Here is a 25233-nt window from a genome sequence, read left to right on the forward strand (position 1 = left end):
CTGAAGACAAGCAAGTTTGCAACACTTTTGTTCACATCAAGGAAGACCGTGCTTTATAGAAAGTCTCTCCAAAATGAACAGAACAACCTCCAAAGTGACAAAGCATGTATAAAATAAAATCTTGATCTGCACATTACACCAGGAAAAGGAATCAACACTAGGATGTCCTACAAGCATCTGGGATGCTGTCATTAATACTACTAGCCTACCTTCAGCTTGCTGTCAGTTTGTAGAGCTGCTGCTATGTCTGCCCAGTTTGTTCCAAATGTCAAGCTTGTTTGCTCTCTCATGCATGCTCTCACTCTTTCTGTGTTCCCTCTGCTTTTTAAAGACAACCTAGTGCTGTTTATCTCACTTATCCCTGTCCCTCTGAGCTGCCAGTATGACCCTGGTGCTAACCACAGGTTACTTGAACTAAACACAATACAGAACTCTCAAATCCAGGTGGCACCTGGCAATTTATGAGGCTTAACCACAAAATTCACATAAACAAGGTCGTCTTGTGTGAGACTCCTGAGCTCTGAGATAAGTATGCAGACTCTCTCTGAGGAGCACCTGCACTGTTTTTTAACACAAAGATTTGCATTTGGCTTTCTTCTTTATAGTTTCATAGCTGATTTCTTCACTGTTAACTCTTAGAGAGCAGAACCTAGTCTCTGGCCACACTGGCATTGCACATCAAAGCTATTTCATTGAAGATCAATGTCCCACTTCCTCAGGTCAACAGCAGCCAAGCCAAGGGTGAATTGACAACAGGGATCACAAAATGTGTTTCTTCTGATACCAGTATTTAATTTTCATGGATATTGCCTCTTTGGTGGTGTATGTCTGGGGCCTTGAAGGCCCTGGGCAGGGAGGACAAATCAATAATATGGAAGTTAGCCATATACATATTGAGTAACTGTTAGATACTTAACCAGGTATAGGCCATACATGGCTACAAACAGTGGCCAGTAGAGTGTCTTTCCTGGAGAAGCCCAAGAAGACTCAGGCTTAGTTTCTACAGAGCAACCGTCTTAAAAACTGACTCAAAGTGGAAAGAAACCAGATTTTTTCATACAACAGCACCCTGAAAGTTTTCAGTCTCCACACATAAAATTGTGTGAAAATTCTAGTGATCCATCAAGTCCTTTCAAATGTGAACATAAGTTCACACTCCAGAAGTAGGAATTTGCAATAGTTGCATAACTACATAAACACCCAAGCATTTTTCTTTCTCGGGAGACTCTGTGATCCTGCAGGACTCAAATCCATTTTTGACTTGCACTCTCTTCCCTGAGAAGTTGACTGAGGCAGGCCATTGGGCTTTGATTGCGGGTCAGGATCTCCCAGTTAGCGTGCCTCCTACCCAAAAGCATCTGATGTCAGCCAGAAGAAAAATCAGCAAAAGTTGTACTATTTGACATTTGCTATATCTAAAAGAGATGAGAGGATTCCCACTCTATTATCCACTCTGATGTTACAATGCTTTCAATTTTTAGAATCATAGAATCTTTTAGGTTGGAAAAGACCCTTAAGATCATCAAGTTCAACTGCAAACCTAACACTACCAAGTCCACCACTAAATCATGTCCCTAAGTGCCATGTCAACACGTCTTTTAAATACCCACAGCTATGATGACTCAACCACTTCCCTGGGCAGCCTGTTCCAACACTTGTTCAGCCCTTTTCATGAAGAAATTTTTCCTAATATCCAATCTAAACCTCCCCTGGTGCAACTTGAGGTGAGGCCATTTCCTCTGTAGAGCAATCCCCACCTTGGTACAACCTCCTTGAAAGGAAGATATTTGTAGAGAGCAGTAAGGTCTCCCTTGAGCTTCCTTTTCTCCAGGCTAAAAAAACCCAGCTCTCTCAGCTGCTCCTCACAGAATTGTGCTCCAGACCCTTCGCCAGCTCAATTGCCCTTCTCTGGACACGCTCCAGCACCTCAGCATCTTTGTTGCAGTGAGGGGCCCGAAACTGAACACAGGCTTGAGGTGAGATCTCCCAAGTGCTGACTACAGAGGGGCAATCACTGCCCTGGCCCTGCCGGCCACACAATTTCTCATACAAGCCAGGGTGCCATTGGCCTTCTTGGCCTCCTGGGCACACTGCTGGCTCATGTTCAGCTGGCTGTCGAGCACCTCCGGGTTCTTTTCCACCACGTAGCTTTCTAGACACTCTTCTCCAAGCCGTTCTCTGCGCTGGTTAGTGTCACAGGAATACTGTCGAGAGGCACTCTGGGAAATGTAGTTCCTGATGCTCTATTGCACATGCTCCTTGGATGTGATTGGCTAAGGTTGGTTTATTACTTTTTGAACTGCCCATATAAGATGCTGTTGTTCTCAATAAAGTTGGTTCAGGCACTTGGAACCCCAAGCGTCGGGGTCCGTGCCCATAATGCCGTCAATTCCCATAAAATGATGTCTTGGAGAAGTGGTTAGTCCTGAGTGTTTGTGCCACATGGGAGACCAACAGTTCCTACTAACTAGTGTAATGATTCATGCCAGAGCAAGTAATGTATTGAGAAAAAAATAGTGTATGGAATATGCAATGCATGGAGAAAGTAAAAAAAGTTCAGGTATCAAACCCTCATATCCTTGCTTAGACTCTGATACACACAAAACCCTAATGTGAAATAAATCCCAACCAGAACTATCTGAATGGGATTGTCCAGGATAAGGTGGAAAAGAAGTCATACATGTCATTCCAGGCCAAGGCAGAATGGGAGAAGGATGTAATGTGTGAGGCATTTATATACCTCTGAGAATATTAGCTGGCTAGGGCCTGAGCTTAGCTCTTCAGTTGTTTTGCCTGGACTTCCTATCAACCTGCCTATTTTTACTATTCACTCCCTAGCATTTGGAGAGACCTTTTCAAAAAATTATCAGATCGGACTGCAATACCAGATATCAATCAAAATCACTCTCTGCAGTCACATACTGAATTCCTCTCTTATCTTGAAATGGCAGGCACCACTCCCTGACAATAGGCATTGTTAATACTAAGGAATTTCAGGGCTCTTTGAGAAGTTTAGCAAATCTCGCCCTCTGGGGTGCTTATTCAGAACTCCACCCAGGTAGCTGGCTACCTGTACCATTCCCCCAGGAGTTTGAATTCGCATGCAAAACTGCACTGTACAGGCATCACCTTCTTTATCAAAGGAACCACATGAGCATTCATAAGCTTAACCAAGTGCTTTACTTTCAAGTACCCAAGAATTCGCCTTGAAAAAATATTGTCTTGTAGGGATACAGCAGGCAACTAAAGATTTTAATTTATCTCAAATTGCTACAGCTTTGGATGTGGTTTATGTCCATATGAGCGCAATTGCTCATACAATTTCAGCTGCACAGATCCAGTGCTGGAAAATGTTTTTCCTGTGCCACTGGCACCACCGAGTGGAGAAAAGCATTTTTGCATTGCTTTCGCTTACAGCATGGGCATTAATATATGACCAGGGGCCTAAGCCATACAGATTTGGAAATTTCTCAATAAAAGCATTTCATTTAAACTTGGAATAAAAACTCCAGATAAGTTCCTTGAATTCTCAATTAAAATAGGCTGGACAGCAGTGCTCTGGGCACCTTGCCAATTAGTAGTATTTTTTTAGTCATGGAAAACCCTCCATCTAAGGATATTTGTTTTACAAAGCTCCTCGTTTTACAGCTAATGAAAGTAGCATACAGTTTGATCACTCGGCAGGAGAAAAAGGATAGCTCTGAAATTCAGCTAGTTGTCCAGGAGAGGGTCCACAAAGTATTTATTGGTTTATTTACTCTTAATATCATTCCTTCTTTATTGTGATATTTTGGAGCCCTATGTAATGGCCCAGATATCTCTCTCCGCCCTTACTCTTAACTTCCTGGCAGATCCTAACAAGAAACGTAAATGTGTTTTGGACACAAACAGTGCTCGGAGGGGTGCGTTAGCGTCTGGGATGCGCCTTGGCTCCAGCAGCACCCTGCAGTCTGAGAGCTCAGCACTCGGAGGGAGACAGGCACTGTAGCGATGGCACCGGCCACTGATTTCCAGCTCCCAAGGACCGTGGCGTGTGGACAGAGACACTGAAAACCACTGAAAAAAGTGGTTTCACAATCCCTCCATCCCCAGCTTATATCCTCCTAAACGCTGGGAACAGTAGTTGTTTTTTTGGATTTAAATGTGTGTTAATATGAGATTCTTGCCAAGAAAACTCTCCGATGCAAACAATCGAATTCCCCTCGTTCGTTTCTAAGGAAATGAAGATGTCTGTGTGTTCACACTGTGCCGGTATTTCACTTACTTAAAACTGGCCGCTGTCCAAACCCCCGGGAGAGGTTCCCCCCAGCGCTCGCCCCGAGGGAGGAGCGCACCCGGCCTCAGTGCCTGCAGGGGTTCCCAAGGGCCAGCTGAGGTTGAGAGAGGAAATTATTTCTGATAAGAATTTGTTTAACACAGAGAAACGGCTTTTTTGCGTATCCCGAGCCCTTTACGCACACATCACCCCCACCCTCTCCAGCTTTCAGGGCCTCGTTTTTAACAGCGTTCACAACGGAGCCCAGAAAAGCATCGTGACGGCTGTTCACAGAAGCCTCAGCAGCGGAGTAAAGGCCGGCAGAGAATAAAGATTCGATGCTCACACAAACACCGCTGGTGACGGTTTTATTTCTTTTTAAGGGTCGGGATGACGGCGGCACCGCCCTCCCGCCGCCCTGGCGAGGCGGCCCCGCCCCCGCGTCGCTGCCCCTCCGCGGCGGCAGGAGGCGCTGCAGCGGCCGTGGCGCCTCGGGCGGCCCCGCTCGCTTCCAGCCGCCGCTCCGACGCCTCCCGAGGAGAAGCGGAAGCGGCGGCGGGCGGGGATCGGCCGCGGGTCGGGGTGAGTCCGGGCGGGCCGCGGGGGGCGGCCGGGAGGGCGGGGGCTGCGGCGGGCCCGGCCGGCTGTACGTGGAAGCGAGGGCCCGGCCGGTCGCTGGGAGCGGGAGTCCGGCCGGCGCGGGCTTGTGGCGGCGTCCGGCACGGAGCGTTTCCCTCGCCGGGCCGGGGCTGCCGGCTCGGGAGCGGAGCCCGCGCCTGCCCAGCCCCGCGGAGCTCTGCGGCCCCTTCCCCGAGAGCGGGCTCGGGGCTCGGAGCAGGGCCGGGGGTGCCCTGCGCTAGGGCAGGGCGGTGATGGGGCTGAGGCGCCGGCCTGCGCTGCTCCGGAATTGAAACTGTGCCGCGATCTGAGGCCAGGCAGCGCGGGCTCCGAGATACGCTGGTTTACCTGGCTGGGAGCCTGGCTGAAATGACCTTGTGTTGCCTCTTAGCTCCCCATCGCACTGCGGTGGGAGCGTGAGCAGCCCGTGGCTCTCGAGTTGTGGTCCCGCTTGTCTCGAGCACATCAGCTTAACGTGGGCTCTGTTTTTCCCAAGTGAAGTGAAGACACAAAGTAAATTCTTCGGTAACACGTTAAAGGATAATTATCGGGATAGGTTACTATTTCTAAAACCGACAGCTCTGTTTTCTACTAGAGACTGGCAGTATTTTATATTTAACGATAATTAACACGAGTAATAAATTATGACTTCAGTAGTACTTTCCATCAATTTCGTCTGGTTTAGGTAGGTCATGCTGAGTCTTTTTGTACTTAAACGGAAATCTCAGTGTAGGTGGGAGGAAAATGTTCTAATTATATCCCTTATACCTAGTAGTTAAAGCTTGCCGAAAATATTTCTCCGTGTTTGCCTCTGACAAGTTCTGCATGCTGCAGAACTATGAGCTGTGTGGTTTTTGTGTCTTAGATACCATTGACTGAGTGATAAATACAGGGTTGATTTGAAGTTTCGGTGAGGGACAGGTAGAAAAAGGAATGGGGGAACATCTCCCATGCATTTTATGCTGTGTTCACCAACTGTGTTAACACTTGCAAGCAAACTGTTTTGCCTTCCCATTGTGTGAAAAGGCCATAGAACTAGTCCTTATAGTAAAAGAGGAAAAAAAAGATCATGCTGATAAAACAAGTTGTATTAGTTTTTGTATTATTTTGTAGATATTGCTTTGGGTATAATTCTTCTGCATATTCCACATTACCTTCAGCTTTTCCCAGCAGGTGAAGATTTGTGAAGCTCAGTCAGACTCCATTGAATGGCAACCTGTCAAGACAGAAATAGCTTTTTTAGATTAGTAAGCAAATACAAAAAGGTTTTAGATCCAGTCTGTGAAAACTGGTGATAAAAGATTCTGGGTATAAAGCATGTCAAAAAGACAATGAAAGTAAATATAAGGTGGACTGAAAAGGAGAAATGTTTTAATTGTTTCAGAATGTCTGCTTAATTCACTGTTTGTTTTACCAGTCTCAGATTGTTTTACTAATGCCAGATACAAGGTTGTAGAGGTAGATGGCAATTAAATCTAGCCCTGAGCATGAATGACATTTGTTCATAGCCATGCTTCTCCCTGCCTCTTGAAGTGCTTTCTGCCCTGGTATTTACTTTGTCCCCATTAGGCAGCACCTTAAAGTCTCTTCAGATCTTTTGAGGGATATAGAAAGGCACAGTGCATATCTCAGTGTGTTCTTGGTGTAGGGAGAGCAAAGGGAGAACAGAGGCCAAAGAGCAGAGTCACTGCCAAAGTAAAGAATTAAATAGTATTGTTCTTCTCACTAACAATGCTTTCCTTATATTGTTATTCTCAACAATTCTCAATGGATTGTATCTAGACGTTAATAAACCGAAGAAAAGTTTGGGGGATTTTGGTTTGGGTTTCTTTTTTGGTTATGGGAAAACCCATGGAATATTTTGGTGTTAAATACAGTATAGTACGCTTCCACTGCTCACTAAAATTAAATTTGTTTTTACATACCTAAGTAGCTGAATGTAACTGTGAGTGTGCCACCATCTACTTTCCTAAGTAACATTCAAGCATGAAAATACGTATGTGATTAGAGCCTGACAGCATTCTCTCCAAATAAAAAGAAATCACCTGGAAAATTTCAAAACTCCCAAGAGCTGCTCTGCTTCAGCATCAGGAGCTCTTGATAGTGTCTAATGAGCTCTGAATGTTGTTCAATTCTATTTGCCTCAAACAAAAATTCTTCTGTGAAGTCTTCATGTTCACATGTTAGAATGGTAAATATAGTGGTTATCCAAAAGACTTGGAAGTCTTAGCAGGTACTGCTATTAGAAAAAAAAAAAATTGCTACCTCAACAAAATATTTGCAGCATGCTTGCAGACTTTTATAAGAAATCAGAATTTGTTTTTTGCAGTTACAAGTTCTACCCAAATCTCTTATTGCTTTGGCTTGTCTAGACATTTGATAGCTTTTAAATGAAAGTGTTTTATGGTATTAATTAAAAGGAATTTGCATAATTTCATATGTTCTGCCTGGATGAGGCCACAGTGATGATAGTTACAAACTTCATAATGGAAACATATGGTGCTTATCAGTTGTCAGTAGACCATTAATTATTATGCCTGGGAATAAGTGTTGCAAGTATTGCTCCATAAAATTATCCAAAGTCACTCCACTGGTCCGTCAATCTCATGACCCAGAAATCTATACATAAAAAACTGTTCTCAGTGAGAGAGAAGAAGAAAAGAGAGGAGTTTGACCAGTTTTTCTGTCGATGTGGTGCTCAAGGCATTTCCCCTGCTGGATGTCTGCTGGCCAGGCTGCAAGCAAATTAATTATGTTTGTGAACTTCAAGTAAGAAAAAGGATTTGGAGTAGTCCTCTGTATTGATTTCCTTATTTATATGGCTAATCAGTGTGAATTTTCTAGGAAAGGGCATGTGGAAATTAATTGTATTCAGCACTTAATGATTAATATTAAAAGTTTTTTATCTTATGGAAAGTGATACTTTCTCTGTACAGTATTCCTTCACCTTTGCCAAATGCTCAAAGGTATTGTTTCATATTTCAGTATAAATAGGATAAAATGCCTAATTTTATTTCCTCCTTATTACTCTAATGATAATGTGATTTTCCAGGCAGTTTGAAGATATCTTCTGATACCAGCAATTTTTTCATTTAGAGGAATTTCTGAATTAATCCCGTGGCTCTCTGGAGCATGAAAATCTGTAAAAGTTCTACCTAAGTACCATATACTATGGGACTTGACAAATCAGAGTACACAGTTTTGTTGCATGCGTTAATTTAAAATATGGGCAGTTTAAATTCTGTTGTGAAATCATTGTTTTGTCAGTCATAAGGTACATTATTCTTGCAGGAGTTTGCTCTTCTGGTTTGAGTGTGCTAGCTCACATCAGCCTAATCACTTTGTAATGCAGCAGTGTAAATAGCAACATAGCACAGGTTATTTAGTGAAGACAGGGTTCATTATGGTTTGAAGTTGGAAGAGTAGTATGGGGACTCCCTGTAGTCTTAACTGTCTTTTCTGGGGCATGACAGCTTGATCTTTAGGGCATTCCCACGTTTCTGCAGCAGAGGTAATGATCAGACAAGTTCTGACCATAACCATTTGGCCTGGAAAGCGCCTCCCTTTCTATTGTCAAACAATACAGCTGTTGCCTTGGAGAGCGAAATCAGCCTTTGCTAGCCCAAGGACTGGGTACCTCCCGTGCAAGCTAAAGCCCATTATCTCTCTACCCATCAGGTGTGATAGGACTTCCTAGCTTTAGAAGAGGGTACTTGAGGCACATTACCAAACACAGTTTAAGGCTTTCTCTGCCTGAGAAACTTCACTCTAGCAAAAACAAGAATTACTATATAATGATCTAGTTTAATTTCCTTTTTCCTGGATCTGAAAGCTGGCTGCTGGGCAAACAAAAAAGGTTTAGAGAGTAGTCTAGCAAAGTGTTTAATGTATTAAACATTAAAACAAAGGATTAGTTGTAAAGGCTGTGGTATACACAAGGTGTAAGTTAATACCTGGATATTGTTGTACTTGCATTTGACTCAGTTCTGTTTGGCACAGAGGAAGAATACCAACTATTATCAATAGGAAGAAAAACTGATGTGGGTTTTGGGAGATGTTAGTATAGTTTTGGGATATATATTAGTTTGAATTTTAAAATCCATCCTCTTCCAGCCAAAGCTTCCCAAGGGAAGAACATAACAAACTGCTTCAGTAGGCTCACAAACTGTCTGCTCCACCTTCATTGGGGAAAAGACCTGTCATTAAACATTCAAAGTATACTTTTCTGTAGTCAGTTTTGCACTAGCACTGCTCTGTTCAAGATTGAATCTGTGTTCCTGCTCTTGGAGGGTAAAGTAACTGCCACAAGAAACAGAACTAATTCCTAGTATAGTAGTTAGAACTCACAGAGGAATTGTTTTAAACTATGCTGGAGTAATCAGACCTCGGTTAGTGGTCGGAGCAACAGCAGTATGCATTTTTATTTGAAAAATTGTGCCTTGCCCCACACCTATAAATATGTGTGGAGGAAAGACTTCCTTCACAGATAAGATGAAATGGGTAAGGGTAGGAGGAGGAATCCTGTCTTAGAGAAAACATGAACAAAGTTTAAAATCTGGCTTTTAAATCACCTTGTTTAAGTTGCCTCTTTGTGCCTGAATTTCCCAATTTAAAAAGAGCCAATGATATTTGCACTTCTTTTTTTATGAACCACTCGGTCATGTGCTGACAAAAAGCTTTATGTAGAAGTGGAGTATATCACTGAATAAGGGGATTTTTGTGTGCGTCTGGGATGTTGACTGGTTGCAGTGACTCATTCATTAAAATGACTCTGGTATAGGAGTTTTCTTTCTGTAAACTGAATGGACTTACTGCTGTTTCTGTAGAAACAATATAAAGGGGTAAAGAGTTCAGCTAGTGTTCAAAAAGTTCAAAAAGCATTCAGCTAGTGAGATTATACCGACTCAGATCCTGTTTTCTTCCTTATAAGAGCAATATTTGAAATAGTATGGGTTTTTCTTAGTAACAGCCCAAGAGAAGAGTCACACACTTCTTTTCAATTAATGTGAGAACTGAATTTGGGTAAAGTTATTATATTTTTCTCCCTGCGACTTCCTGAATTCCTTTGTGAGATCACTAAAGGGATATATGTTCCTCTTCCCTTTCTTAGTCTCAGTAAATATACCCTTGTGGCTTAGATTTATGTGAATTTTTCAGTCCTAGGCTGGCCAGTAGATTCTAATATGCTGCATACCAACATTCCCACTCCATTGGCCCAGTTTAGTTCCTGTGATTTTTCATATGTGGACTAAACATCCTCTGCAGCAGTTGTTAAATAAGTTATATTAGTTTAACAATGGAATCAAGTTGGGTTTTTTCCTCCAGAAAGATCTACTCTAAAGATGGCACTCTAAAAAAAAAATCTCTGTTACAAGGCATCTTTATAAACATTGATTCTTCTGCTTCCATTCTAAGTTATTGGGAGAGTTGCTCCCTTCATGGGATTAAATTGATCATGGCCTGGCTGAAGCTGCTGGTGAGAATGTACTTGGTGTTTAGTGTGTGTTGCTGTTGTGCTTAGGAGCCTTGATTAATAAAGCCTGTTGTGGGTAGATAATGTATAGGGATAATACACTGGGGTGCAGAGCAGCAGAAGTGAACATCTCTCCTTGAGTGCAGTTCCAGGCAGCTCTGCTGTAGAGTTATTTCTGCATAAAGTGAGCATTGCTGACCTGTACACTACAAGTCAAAGCTGTCAAACTGCGCTTTGAGGCTCTGTACCTTAATGGTATTTTGGAAATGTCAAGAACACTGATCTTCAAGTACTTCTCATACCTCTACATATCTCAACAATATGGAAAGTTACATATTTACAGAACAAAATAAAATTCTGTTTTGATTCTGACTGTAGCTGACCTAAATATGGTAACTTTGCCTGTTTGGTTTTGTTCAGTAGATCTACCTTTTTTTTTTTTTTTAAAATCTGGATAGCTGGGGAAAAAAAGCTCATGCAGTATTAGCATGGACAGTATTGCCAACTGTTTATCATGTAGATGGCCTAAAGCGCATTTCTGTGATGTTGCATGTGTTCAAAATACACTCCCAGTAAATGGTAGTTGAGACCTTGTGTGATTAGTAATTCTATTGATGTAATCTTCAGGTGTCATATAATAAATACCCAAGTAAAACTACCTGTCTGTCCTCCTCCTATCCATGAACATTTTGTAAAAATGAATTGTGATATTCAAATTCTGATAAAGGCAGGAAAATTTTTACTTTTGTGAGCTTGTGCTCAAGGTAGCCCTGTTCATTCTGCTGACCCCACCGTCTGCAGTTGTGATGCAGATGAACAATCCTTATACTTTAGCTCTTGATTACATTTGCATCCCTAATATATTTTAAATGATGCAATGGTATTACAGCGAACTCAGTAAGTGAACATTACAAAAGACTTTGCCTGTACTGCTGTGCAAAAGACAGTCAAATCTGAGGTTAGTGGACTTGTTTTGCATGCCTGGCTCCATAACCCTCAGATTACTCATACTGCCTTGCAACTGGTGGTAATCTCTGTTTTTCAAAGAAATTTCATTTATAGAACACTAACCACAGTAGGATTCTGAGAAAATGGTTATGACCATTACAAAATCAAGGCAGAGGAAAATTTCTTGGACATCTAGAACTTATATTTGTTTAGATCTTTTTTTTAAAGCTCCTTCCTTCAGTGTAGAAACACTGGCCATCTGTTTGGGGATACCTATGAGTTCAACCTGATTGATGAGCAGTGTTTTAAAAGCAGGCTTTAGTATGCCATTCACTGCTCTTTAGGGAAAGGTGACTTGTATCTTCTGTTCTTACAATCATGTCCGTTGTCCTCCCTGCCAGCTAGACTAGAAGAGGCAAAGGAGAGCAAGAACTCTGTTTGAGTGCTAGTAATTTATGGATAGCTTTTGAGCTGTGGAATTATTATCCTTATCTCATGTGTAGCTTATTACCCCATTGAAAGTTCTATTGGCAGTTCTAAAATGTTATCAGCAGTGCTGTATATTTGAATTTCATTGCAGCAGAGGATCTGCTTGGTTTGGGTACTTGGACTTGTATTTTATTTGTGGACCTGCACCTAAATTGATTTGAAACCTATACTCTGAATTTCTCTAGACAGAAAAGGTTAAATAACATATATATACTGCAAGGAAAATATGGAATTGAGCTGTTGTCGCCCAATAAAACATGATTCTGTACAGCATTTTTTCATGCAAAGTCTATTTGAATGCCTTTGAAGTAAATAATGTGGAAGGGGTAAAGAGATGCTTTCAGTAGACATAGCAAGGACAAAGAGTATTCCTCTTTTTACAGAAATCAGGTAGTTAGATGAAAGAGATTACAGGAAGGGGTGTGTGTTTGTTCAAACTGTACTGACTGGATGCAGTGTTCTTACCTATATATCACAAGATAAATTAGAAAGATAACAGAAACTGGGAGAAAACTAAACCAGTGATTTCGAGTAGAACCAAATCTGTAACTGTTCCAATGTTTCTGGTCAGAAATAAATTTTACTCTTGACTTGAAAGGAAGGTATTTGAATATTTTAAATTAATACATCTTTTTGTCGTCTTGCAGTGCATTTCTGTGTAGCACTTGATTAGCTACTATGAGCTTGCTACACAGTGATAGCAGCTGTGGAGCCCGAGACGTGGAAAGCGGCTGCTGTGCAGCCATGGCCAGTGCCTGCAGCGCGGGAGCCAAAGAAGACGGCACAAGTGTCAGCAGTGGGACTGGAAACCCTCCAAGTTCTTTCACAGAAGAAACACAAGGATATGATGTGGAGTTTGATCCGCCCTTGGAAAGTAAATATGAATGTCCAATCTGTTTGATGGCTCTTCGGGAGGCTGTGCAGACACCATGCGGACACCGTTTCTGCAAAGGCTGCATTGTCAAATCAATAAGGTAAAAACACATTTATGGAAGCTGCTTTTAAGAAGAAAGTCACTTACCAGAGCAGTTTAAGGTCAATGTAAACTAAATAGAACTGGCCAAGGGTGCATTACCAATGAGTGCTAATAGAACTCTGGAAATTTATGATTCATTAAAGATGCTTTCTAATAAACACTATATATGGACAAAATGTCATGAGTTTGGAGGTTTCATGAGCTTTAGATTTTGCCATTTATACAAATTTATCCAGGTTATGAATCTAAAAACTTGATTGATTAAACTTTTTCTTTTTAGTTATTATTTAAAGGAGCCAAATCCTCCAAATAAAGTCCATTTTTTGTCCAGGATTATGAAATCTGTATTTTGCCTATGATTGTTTCCTTTAATAAGTACAGGAAACTATAGACAACATGGTTTCTTGGTGCAGATAAGGCAACTCATGCTTTCAGTTCTTCACTTGAAATTAGCTGCTTTCTTGTTGAGCTGGAAGAAAGAATGTGATGAGGAAATAGTCTTGAAAAAATCATTGAGACAGGAAACCAAGTGGCATATGAAGGAGTGGGAACAAGGTACGAAGGCAAGACCAGGCTGGGCTTATAAAAATGGATGAAAGAGCAAGGAGGGCAGAGTGCACATGTCCCACATGTGTCAGTGAGTACTGGATCACATTGATAGAAGGCTAGATATTATGCTGTAGGATTTTTCCTTCTCAGCATAAGCCAGATTTTTTTCTTATCAATTGCTCACTTAGCTCAAATGTCACTTTGGTAGGAATCTATACCTTTAATTCTGTGTGAGCCGTATATATAATTGGTTCATTTCTAACCTTACTTTGCACACTTGTATAAAGATCATTAAACTATTTTCAGTGTTACCGTGTTTCTCCTTGGCATTTATTTTTAGCATGAAAAAAGGACAGTGCTTTCTTGATTGGTTTTTCATACCATTTGTCCGTAGTTCTACTCCATTTCTTTTTCTCCATTGTCCATTATTTGTAGCTCACTAAATGAATAGTATGCCAGCAGTGATGTTCTCTAAATACAGTGTTTCGTATGTTTTGTGGGCTTCTCTGTAACTTCAGCTACGTAAATTCTCAGGAAGAATTTCTTTGTGGAAAGGGTTGTTAAGCACCGGAACAGACTGCCTGGAGGGGTGGTGGAGTCACCATCTCTGGCAGTGTTCAAGAAATGACTGGACATGGCACTGAGTGCCATGATCTAGTTGATGAAGTGGTGATCAGTCAGAGATTGGACTTGGATTCTTTTTTACAGCCTAAAAAATTCTGGGATTCTGCCGCTGTTGTATCTAATGCTACTGTATTTTTTCATAGCATACCTTTTGGATCGAGGAGGGGGAAGTGTTGGAGCTGAGAATGAGAAGACAAATTTAATATGCACTCCCTACTTATGATAGCGGATTCTTTCTAGCTAGCACAGAAATTTGTGTGCATTTGCAGCACAGTTCCTGTTAACATCAGTTTCATCAATATTTCTCAGAAAAGGATCCAGAAAATGCAGAACACCACCAGTGTTCACCCATGACAAGTGACTCACCTGTGGATTCTGCAGAAGCAGCTGCACCCAACTGCATCCCTTGGTGGTATACATGTTACCCACGTGCATGGAAGAAGGCAAAAAGCCCCTGAACTTGTTAGCTTTGACTGTAATCCAATTCCTTAGGCACAAGCAGTTGGCTTCACTTTCTGGCCTTTGCTTTGCACATTCCAACCCAAATTCTTTCAAGAGGTTAATGTACATAATTTCATGAATGCTTGTAGGCATTACAAGACAGTTGTAATGGTAAAGGCCATTAAATTTTGAAATTCCTTACTTGCTCTCTGAGCTTGCTCTGTTTGTTGGCAGTAGCAGTTTTATATTCTTTAACTTGGGTATTTCTGGAAGAAAGAAAATAAATCTTTGAATCTTCTCTTGAGATTATGATGTCTATAGATTCTGAAGGTAAATCAGTACTTAAATATAGTGAGCTTTAGAAATGTCTACTCAGCAATCATTTCAAAGACAACAGAATTCCTACGTTGAAAACTGAGGGGAAAATGACTAAAAATTACCAAAAATGGGTGTCTCATTTCCAGTCTTTCAGATCTTTACAAGCTAAAGTGATCTTGTTTTCTAATCCTTATGCTTCTGCTGGCGAGCTGCACAGTTACAGTCATTGGTTAGAATTTACAGGACTGAATGAGAAACTACAGTGAACCCAAGCTCAGAACACATCATCTCCTAGCAGGAAGATAAATTTCCTTCTTAAACCCCAGGCATGGGAAGTGGTTTCTCTTCCTTTTTAAATTAACAGAGCATTTGCTCTGCTCAAAGTTTTAGATCTCCAAACAGTTTCAATGGCCAGAAGCTTTTGCTTCTTTTACACCCTTTGCTTATTTTACTTCATTTCTATAAATAGTGCTGACTGTTCCAGTGAATACTAAACACAGGTCGAAAGCATTTTTTTCCTTGGAGACTATAGATCATCACTGTAATATTTCAGTTGTTTCATTGATAGTAAAAGTTTTCCCTCATTCCCCAATGAAATATGTTTTTGGAGTGCAGTTTGAGTGAATGCTTGTGAAAGCAGAGCAGACAGCGTAAAGTGCCAGACCTCCCTGAATCCCTGAAGGGTTGAATGCATGCTTAATTGGTATCCATGGATCAAGCTATTGATTTGGATTATGTAGTGTCTGCAGAACAATATCGATTTGGAGTATGTGCTGTCCACAGTACCATATTGATTGATGTCATTGAGAAGCTTCGATGGAACAAAAATGAAAATGAAAAGTGATTTTTACATTCTCTAAGTACTGGTTTTTTTTCATTAAGTGATTGTCACAGCCTTTATTTGATCAGGAAAAAAAAATTGCTCCTGTTTATTTCTCACTTCCCCACTGTTTAGCTCAAGTGAACACAGAGATTAAGAATTTTAAATTATGAAGGATGTACAAGCATTTCTTGAGTAATCATTTCTTGTAACTTAGACAAGCAGTTATAGTTGTTCATATTGAAGTTGTGGCTGCAACTAGAAAAAAAAATTGAAAACCTTTTAAAAACTGGACTCTTAAAACTTACAGTGTGAGGGACATGATTAGACCTGATTTGATCACAGTAAATGTTTGCCTCCCAGAAAGTCTTGGCATCTTTTTAAATAAAGCTGTGTGAAATGCTTTGAAGTGCTTTAAGTCATGGTAGAGGAGAAGCTTATCTATCTAAGTAACTACCAATACTGTTTTACAAATGTTACTGTAAACAAAATACTCAATTAGAAATTTTAGAAGAACTAAGTTCAGGTGCAGTAGGTAATTAAATTTCACTCTAGTCTTTCTTCTCCTGTATCTTTTGTCAAAGCTGACTTAAGGTTTGTAGTAGAGCTTGCCAAATACCAGAACCTCTGTTTATCGGAAAAGCAGAATTGTGAGCTGACAAGGGGCAGCAGGGAAAGCTTTGGGTACTAGCAGTCTGTCAAACAGCTGGTATGGCTGCAGTTAAAGTGTATGCCAACTGTTTCAGCTTCTAGGCTAAGCCACTCAGCTGTTAAAATCATGAAGGGGGCTTTTTCTGCAAACAAAATTATTCTGGCTTTACTCTTTATACCTGCATTTTAATTTCAGTGAAAATTATAGGAATATTCATTGTACTTTGTAGCAGATGGTTGTTGTTTTACAGGTACTGTTGTGGGTGGCAGAGTCCTATGTGATAAATAATTCTAGCACAGGAAATCCTTCACTGTAATGTAATTTAGAACTGAGGTGCATAAACTCAGTTTTGTGATAGGAAATGTATGGCAATGTCTTTGTCTGCCGGTGCATCAAAGCAGCATTTTAAGCACAATCCTCATACTTATAAATAATATTTGAAGCCTGTTTAATATACTACAGTCAGTTATTGCTCTTTGTTTACTATACTTTCCTACATTGGAAAATTGCCATGCATTCTTATTTTACCCTTTTTCTGCTATTATTTAAACTGGAGAACTGGTAATCATTATTTCACATTATTCTGTTGTTGGCTGTTATACATGATTAGCTTTTCTGTGTAGAAATAAAGCTGCTGTCTTATCAGCAGACTTACTGGGTGATCTTTGTACTCTACTAAACAGGGTGTTTGTAACCAAGTTATACCTGTGAAAACTGATTTCCTGTAGGTTGCGAAGTGAGAGAACATTTCTGGGTTGTGCGAAGATCAGCACACTGATCATAGCTCAGGGAGCTCTGAAACAAAATGGCAAGCTGGGTATTTTCTTCCACTTGTTTGGGAGTATGACTACCAGGCATGTGGTGAGCTAGCTCTTACAAGTAAAACCTGTGAAAGGAAGTTCATTGCCTCTTTTTGAGGTCTCAGCTTTACCTCCACTTCCTCTAGCGCATTGCTAGTCGAGTTGCTGAGCAGTTATTTCCTTTTCCAACAAAGAACATAAATTCCCTCCTGGTCTCCACAGCCCTCTAGGTTCTCCTTCCCCTCATGCGTGCAAGCAGTGACAACGATCTGGCCTTTGATCCTTGCACCACAAGTGGTCTCTGACATTTTTCTGCCTCATGTATTTTTCCATTTTATTGCTGTTTCCATTAGCATTTCAGCTCAGAGCTTTGATCCCTCATGCCTTTTTAACTGCCTTACTTAATTGTGAATCAATATGTTGGCCTTCTGCTTTCAGAATGAGCTGATACTGAAAAATTCGATGGAGGCGATCCCTTTTTTTAGTCTGTTTCTAATTATTTTTGTGTTTAAATGCAGATAGACAGAACCTGATGAACTGGAACTTTAGTTACCTTGTGCAAGTTGCATGCATCCGTGTTCCACCATCCCGTTCCAAACTTTTGCCAGTTAGCACTTCCAGTCTGTTTGCTGTTAAAATGGCTTCAGATGCAACACTCAGTTCCAAAGCCAGTGTAATTTTCATAGTTACTAGTAATTTTCATGTCTGGAATTTTTTCACTCTTATTTGCTGTATAAATAAATAAATTGAAGGATAACCAACTGTTCAAATGGTTGTACAACAAAACCAGCAAAATGAGCTATATGAGAAATAATGACAAATAGATGAAGTAAATCTGGAAGAAAAGAAAATTTTACTTTTTCTCTCAGCTATGGTCACCTTGGATGTTTATAAAGTGTGAACGCAATTAGAGAAAGTCCAAGAATGTTCAAAGAATTGTTTTGAAATAGCATGTGAAACATACTTTGATGTTTGAGCTATGTGAAGTATTCACACAAACAGGACTGTAAGTTCTTAGTTTTTTTTTATGTCCTCCTCAAGTTTGTTTCCAGAGTACCTAACATGGCATTTGTACAAAAAAAACATACTGAGTTAGAAAAGGGCTGCAACCCCAGTCATGTCACCTCTAGTGAAACTGTGTATTGTCAAATTTTCTAGCGTACGTTGCGTACTTTCTGGTGATTACCACATAAATGCCATTGTTTTCAAAGACTTTCTTACTGTGTTATAACTTGGCCACTAATATCTTACTAGTGTAAAAATATTTTAAAATAAAGGCTTGGAAATCTCTTGGAAATATTAGAATATCTTTTTCCTTGCTTTTCTGCATTATAGAGATGCAGGTCACAAATGTCCAGTAGACAACGAAATTCTGCTTGAAAATCAGCTTTTTCCTGACAACTTTGCTAAACGGGAGATCCTTTCGTTAATGGTGAAGTGTCCCAACAAGGGCTGCAGTATGAAGATGGAACTGAGGCACCTAGAGGTGAGAATTAGTTTTGAAAACGTGGAACCTGGTTTTCGTGAACAAGTAAAAATTCAAAATAACTTAAAATAGATGGTCATACCTGGTACTCATTTATGCTGATTCAATGCATTGTTCTTTCAAGACTATAGCTGCACGTGTTTCATTTTGATGAGTCTTTAATTGTAGGTAGGTTATTCTCAAGTGAACATCGTAGTGCATGAAAATTATACTAATGCAGCTTTCTGTTTGGTATCTTCATGTTTGTCTTTTGATCAGTTCTATCTGTACTTCACACAAGTTTCTTAAAGTTAGTTTAATATTCCCTCAAAGTAGCTACATATGTTAGTTGAAATAATCACTTTGCAAAATAATATTTGCAGTTAAAAGGATAAATATAAAACTAAATTTTTACCTGAGAGCCTTCTTAAAGCTCTGAATACGTGAAGCCCTGATCTTAGTAATGGGACAGTAATGGGCTATTAAGTCAGCATAAGAGCATAAGGATTTCTTTGCATGAAAGAAAGATTGTGATTTGTTTGTCTTGTACTGTGCTTTCTCTTGAAAACAGATGAGATGATAGTAGTATCATCCATCTTCTGTCCTTTTGCAGGAACACCAGTTACAGTGTGAATTTTCCACTGTGGAATGTCCACAGTGCCAAGGAACCTTCCAGAAGAACCACTTGAAAGAGCACATGACCCAGGAGTGTCTGAGGCGTCAAGTGTGTTGCCCAAACTGTGCCACATCTATGGCCTATGAAGATAAAGAGGTACTTAGGAGGAGTCTCAGTTTTTCAATCTTCATTCACATGGGTTTGCTTGTAAATAGAATATCAGTTTAAAAAAAAAAAGCAACAAAGTTTTTGGTCTAGAAGAGCACTATCTGCTGCTGCAGAGGTGAGAAGGTACAAACTCAGGATATTAGCCTAGAACAGGAAAAGATGGGGAGAGATTGTTCTTAAATGCAAACTTATTGGGAACCTTGTGGTCTGAGGAGACTTGTGAAAGAACCATTCATTTTTGGCCACCAGAGAGGCCTGTATCTACTGCCAGATGAATACAAAAGGCAGTATTTACATTTGCTTTACATTTTATGCCTGGGAGAAAGGATATAGCAGGAGATAAATCTTTTGGGGATCTCTGCTAACACACAAGACCACGATAATTTCTGAATTCTTTTCCTGGTTCTGCATTTTTTTACTCGTGCAATACTGAGGATAGTACTTTCCTCTTTCTGTTTCCTTTTCTTTATCTCTGTATAGATGTGTTTTATCTCAAGGACTGTTAAATTTTATGAAATTCATATTGTGAATTGTCAAAGAAAAGTACCTTGTATAGTTCAACAATAAAAAAAAAAATCTTTAATATCGTTCCACTGCAATTGAACGTGTATTTTAGAAACTTCTGGTTAAATTCAGACTTCTTCGGAGCATAAGAACTTTAGGAAATAAAATATCTTCAACTTTATGAAGCTCCTGTATAAGTCCAGGAAAAAACAGTAATACAAAACATACTGTTCAGGGTAAGGGGAGTGACTTTGTTTCACAGTTGCATACAGGTAAATGCAAAATTTGAAATGTGAATAAAAATTTGATGTTTGATCAGAGGTGATTAGGCCTCTCTTAAATTTTGTAACTTTATTGATTCTTTCTTTCCTCTCTTTTTCTACTTGATCACTAAGCTTCATGACCAAACCTGCCCACTTGCCAATGTGTTTTGTGAATATTGCAACACAGTGCTAATCAGAGAGCAGGTAAGAGACTACCACCTTCTGTGTTTAATCTCGGTCAGATGTTTTGTATTTACATTGCTTCTTTAATATGAATTTAAACTTGGAGAAACAGTTTGTCTACTAGCTAATAAATCTCTACCTGTCTCTCTGTGAAAATGTCCAGTACAGGTGTAATATTCTTTTAATATTACATTCTTCCAGCTTGTTAATATTAATATTAATATTAATATTCTTCCAGGTTGCAGTTACAGTCTGGTAAGACCTCTGTAGGATTTTTGGCTGCACATCACATTATTTAGCTGTACTGCTTCTTGACAGGGGACATGCTGCATGTTTTTTATGTTGAATGGAGGTTAAAAAATGGGCAGAGAGTGAGAGTATTTGTAATTGGAAAGCCACTGGTGGGAAGTAGTTGTAAGTAGTTCACTATGAAACTGCAGATGCTGACCGGAATTCTGCTTGTCCATTACTATTGTAATAGCCATTATTATTTCTTCTATTCAATAATAACTTCATTGACAGAAAAATGATAAATGTTATTTGATATGCAGCCTATCCTTGTTTGAATGGGATGGCAACTATGTTGAATATCATGTCAAATGATATTGAATGATCATGTCAAATTGCCCAAATACTCTGAAAAGCAGGATTGAGCTTAGTAATGACAAAGGCAAAAATGTGTTGTTAGGTAGGATAATCAACTGCAGAAATGGGGAACAGAGAATGCTGAATTTGCTAATGGTTTACGTTTAATGGCTGACCTGTATTAAACTTGTGTTCTGCTTCATCATGATATTTAAACAAGGCAAGCATACGGGGTTATATAAACAGGTATTTTGCCTGTGAAACCTAGAATTATCCTTTGCTCTGTTTAGGGCTCATAAAGTATCAGCTGAAGTTGTCATGCTTTTGAGATGGGGGTGGATAGGGTGGGTCCAGAGCAGTGAGATGGCTGGATCTGGAAACTACAAGAAAATTGAAGTAACTTGTGTGTTTTGAGGAAGAGGGTAATGAAGAGAAATACCTTGAGTATGTGCAAGCAGTTCTTCAGAAAGGAAAGAAATGGACTGTAATCTAGCTTGAGGATAGGCTAGCAGTGAAAGGTGTTTGGTCTAGCAAGGAAACTCGAATGCTTTCTGATGCCTGATGTAAGAACAAAGTCAATGAATTGTTAAAGGACATAGTAGTAGGATGTAGAATTTTTATCATCAGCTAATATTTTTGTTCAAAACTTCCATATTCCTTTGAGAAATTATGTAGGTATAAACTGATCTGACTTTAGGTACCAGTTCAGAATCCATCCGGCTGTATCCTTTTTGGATGTTATAAAAGCATACTCTTGATGAAAAAGTAATAGCAAATCTCATTTGTTTTAGATGCCTAACCATTACAACAATGATTGTCCTACTGCCCCAGTGCCATGTTTTTATAGTGCCTTTGGATGTCCTGAAAAGGTAAGCCTTTTAACAGAATCATAAGTTGCAGACCTTCTGCAGGCATTTGTCTGGGGCTTTTTTAATGCGTTTTCCTGTTCTTGTCTCAGTCACCAGCCCAAATCCTCAGTGATTTGTGGGTTTGTCTTTTTTTGTTTTGATATCAACAACTACATGTTGATACATTGTCTTTCAAAATTGGCTTTTCAAATTTAAAAACTGTGAACTATTTGCTTGATGAACTTGCTTTTATTAATCCATGACTGACTGTTTTCTCAGCTTTCACATCAATAAAGTAGCTTCCAGCATTTCTTCCGAAGTTGTGGCCAAATACACTTGTGACTCTTAGAGTTCCATGAAGAAAACCAATTTTATTAAATTCTAAAGTTATTAAACTGGATACTCTTATTTCTAGTTGTTTACTACCTCTTTGTAAAAATGGATCTTTCCCCTTCATCGTTTCCACATCAATTTTCATACACCATTTGGTACAACAGAACATTTTAGCAAATCAATGAAGGGAATACAGTACTAATTTAAAGCACAGGAAAAAGTACTAAATGTATGTTTATCACTAACAGTCTTTCACTACATCTTTGTTTTGAGTTGAACAGTGTTATTGAAAGTGTACACCATAATTAATGATGCTTTAATAGGGAAATAATTACTTCTACAAAACCTGAATCTTTTTATCATGAATGCTCATTAACAAGAAAGTAACCCTGAATATACACATAGTGCTTGCCTTTGGAATATTTATCAAGAATGTTTTCAGTATAAAATACTCCATATTTCTTCATATCTTGTTTTTACTTTCAGGTGCACAGTTTGAAATACACTGTTTCTATTTCTCATTGTATGTACTACTGAAATACCTCATGACTTTTACTCAAAATTGCCTCCATTTGAAGTGCAAGCTTAAAATGTGATTTCTGGTTACGTTTGATATGTTCCTAATGCCACATCTCTTAAATTCTAGATGCAAAGGAATGAACTGGCACGACATATGCAGGAGTTCACTCAGGTTCACATGAGAATGATGGCTCAGAGTTTTCAAAATATCAGTGTCACTGCTACAAATCCTGTACCCTTCATCAATGGCCTACCCTTTGAGCCTGCCCTCTTCTCACACGTGTCACGTGCCACATACGATTGTAATCCAGAAGTTGAAAACTTCAAAGAAACTATTCAGCAGTTGGAAGGTCGTCTGGTAAGACAAGATCACCAAATCAGGGAACTCATTGCTAAAATGGAGACTCAGAACACTCACATGGCAGAACTCAAACGTACTATCCGAAGTTTGGAGGAAAAGATCACTGAAATGGAGGCCCAGCAATGTAATGGTATTTATATCTGGAAGATTGAGAACTTCAGCGGACTTCAGAAAGCCCAGGAAGAAGAGCGACCTGTTGTGATACACAGTCCTGGCTTCTATACTGGAAAGCCTGGGTACAAGCTGTGTTTGCGCCTGCATATCCAATTACCGAATGCTCAGCGCTGTGCTAATTTTATATCTCTGTTTGTCCACACTATGCAAGGAGAATATGACAGCCATCTGCCATGGCCTTTCCAAGGCACGATACGACTTTCTATTTTGGATCAATCAGAAGGCCCAGAAAGGCAGAATCATGAAGAAGTAATGGAAGCCAAGCCAGAGTTACTGGCCTTCCAGAGACCGACAGTTCACCGCAATCCAAAAGGTTTTGGTTATGTGACTTTCATGCACCTGCAAAATTTGAAACAAAGAACCTTCATAAAGGATGATACACTTCTGGTGCGCTGTGAAGTTCTAACACGTCTAGATTTGAACAGTGTCCGCAGAGAAGGATTTCAGGCTCGCAGTACAGATGGACCTATGTAGCCTGTAAGTCTTATCCAGAGGAATGGAGCCACTAGTTGTGTTCTTCCACCACAGGTTATAAGAGTGCTTCATTGTAAATATAGGCTGCGTTTGTAAAAGATCATAGTTACCAACATAGTTGATCTTCACCTGAATGGAACTTTCTTGTTGCTGGTTTATTTTTTTCTGTATGAGGTCATGTATTTAAATATTTGGTATGGTTCTCTACAGGATTAAAGGGTGGGCTCAGTTCAGCGCACGCTGTGTCTCACCTAAAAAATCCACTGCGCAGGCTCGAAGGGTTAATGACCTTTCCCAAATCTTCACTCGCGAAGACTGGCCATTATTATTATGGTTCTCTATTAAAATAATAAGCTACTTTTGTAGCAAGCTAACTAAATGAAGTGTTGTTAACCAAAACTTAACTGCCTGAAGGAAAATCCTGTTGCAGAACCTGTACGTCTCTGGTAAAATGTAAGTCATGTTGAGAAGTCCTGTAAGTCTTTTCACCCTAGTGCCTCAGAATAGATACTGTAACAGGGAAATAGCTAAATTAATAAAGATGAGGAATTTTTTTGTTTGTTTTTTACAGAGCTTGGGAAAGTTGAGACAGTTTCTATATTGACTTATCTAGAATTTTGCGTTGGTTATGCTTTTCTTGAAATCTGAAGTCAAGACTTTGCTCACGTCACCTAGGGTTCAGGTATGCTTTGGCCCTTCCCTTCTTTGGAGTTAGCTTCAGGAAGTGGCATGTTGATGTACAGTTGATGTTAGTATTTCCAAAAGACGTGTGGTAGTGTTGTGGAGAAGGCTAAACCACTATGAGCTGAGTTCACTGAAGAAATATTTGTAATATGGTCTGAAAGTGCCTCCCTAATTCTCTTTACTTGGACAAATCTTTCTGTAAGTATGTGCTCTAGGCCCAGAGTGTCAATCACAATTGACAAGAGATATAAAAGTTTAGCATTTGAATGAAATACCTTTGTGCTGATGTACCCCCTGCTGAACATTTTTCAGCTTATGAGTGGATACATGAGCAAAGGGATGTACTAACTATATAGGGTGATGCAGGATGTGTTTTGCTGTTGTTGAAACCTGAATTTGTACCAAAGCTGAACTTGTGACCTGCTTCTATTCGACTAATCTCTTGGTGTTGTGCATGACATATGACCTATGTCACCTCCTATGAATTCTCAGTGGGCTGCTGGCCATATCAACATCCAACTGTTGTGGGTATTTCCTGTCCCTTTAAACAATAGAAGCTGGGCCACTCTCAGCAATTTGGAGAGGAAGGAAAGCCTGCTAGTTCAACAGTGTGAGGAAAAATTGCAGTCCTGTTTGCTCTTAGGAAGAAAATCTGGCTTCCATAGTTACTCATTTATCAAACACTAGATTCACTATGTCAGGGATTCATGAGCTTACTAATGTTGCGTGTATTATTATTTTCTGTACTGACTGTATGCCACATAAATGTTAGTTTTGACCAGTCAAAGCTGAGTAGTTCAATTTCACTGGTGCTAAAAGTTTTAACTTATCATGGTGCTGATGAAGTTCTGAATCTTGTCTTTAAAGGAGGGAAGAAAAAAGTTTTGTTCACCCCATAACCTAAACAGATATTCTGATACAGAAGAAAGAACTAAATGATACATGAGCATATGTATATTATTTATCCATGCTAGTGAAGCAACCTAAAGACTGCCACTTAAAAAATAGTAAAGAGTATTCCAGCTATTTGGCCTCATCAAAGCAATACCATGAGTATCATCAGTGGGGAAAGGGCATATGCTTAATACATACA

At 39.7% G+C, this 25233-nt stretch overlaps 1 protein-coding gene across 1 annotated transcript; it reads left to right on the forward strand.

Annotated features, from left to right (window-relative positions):
• The first annotated feature begins 4742 nt into the window (after positions 1-4742).
• On the forward strand, positions 4743-23655 carry TRAF6 (TNF receptor associated factor 6). The gene is made up of 7 exons (XM_017812953.1): positions 4743-4837; positions 12431-12757; positions 18299-18449; positions 19042-19200; positions 20112-20183; positions 21539-21616; positions 22575-23655. Exons 2-7 carry the CDS (start codon positions 12462-12464, stop codon positions 23454-23456), a joined length of 1638 nt encoding a protein of 545 aa, XP_017668442.1. The 5' UTR covers positions 4743-4837; positions 12431-12461; the 3' UTR covers positions 23457-23655.
• The last annotated feature ends 1578 nt before the right edge of the window (positions 23656-25233 follow it).

This window comes from Lepidothrix coronata, unplaced genomic scaffold (genome assembly GCF_001604755.1).
Source record: "Lepidothrix coronata isolate B3197 unplaced genomic scaffold, Lepidothrix_coronata-1.0 Scaffold1, whole genome shotgun sequence".
Lineage (NCBI taxonomy): Eukaryota > Metazoa > Chordata > Aves > Passeriformes > Pipridae > Lepidothrix > Lepidothrix coronata.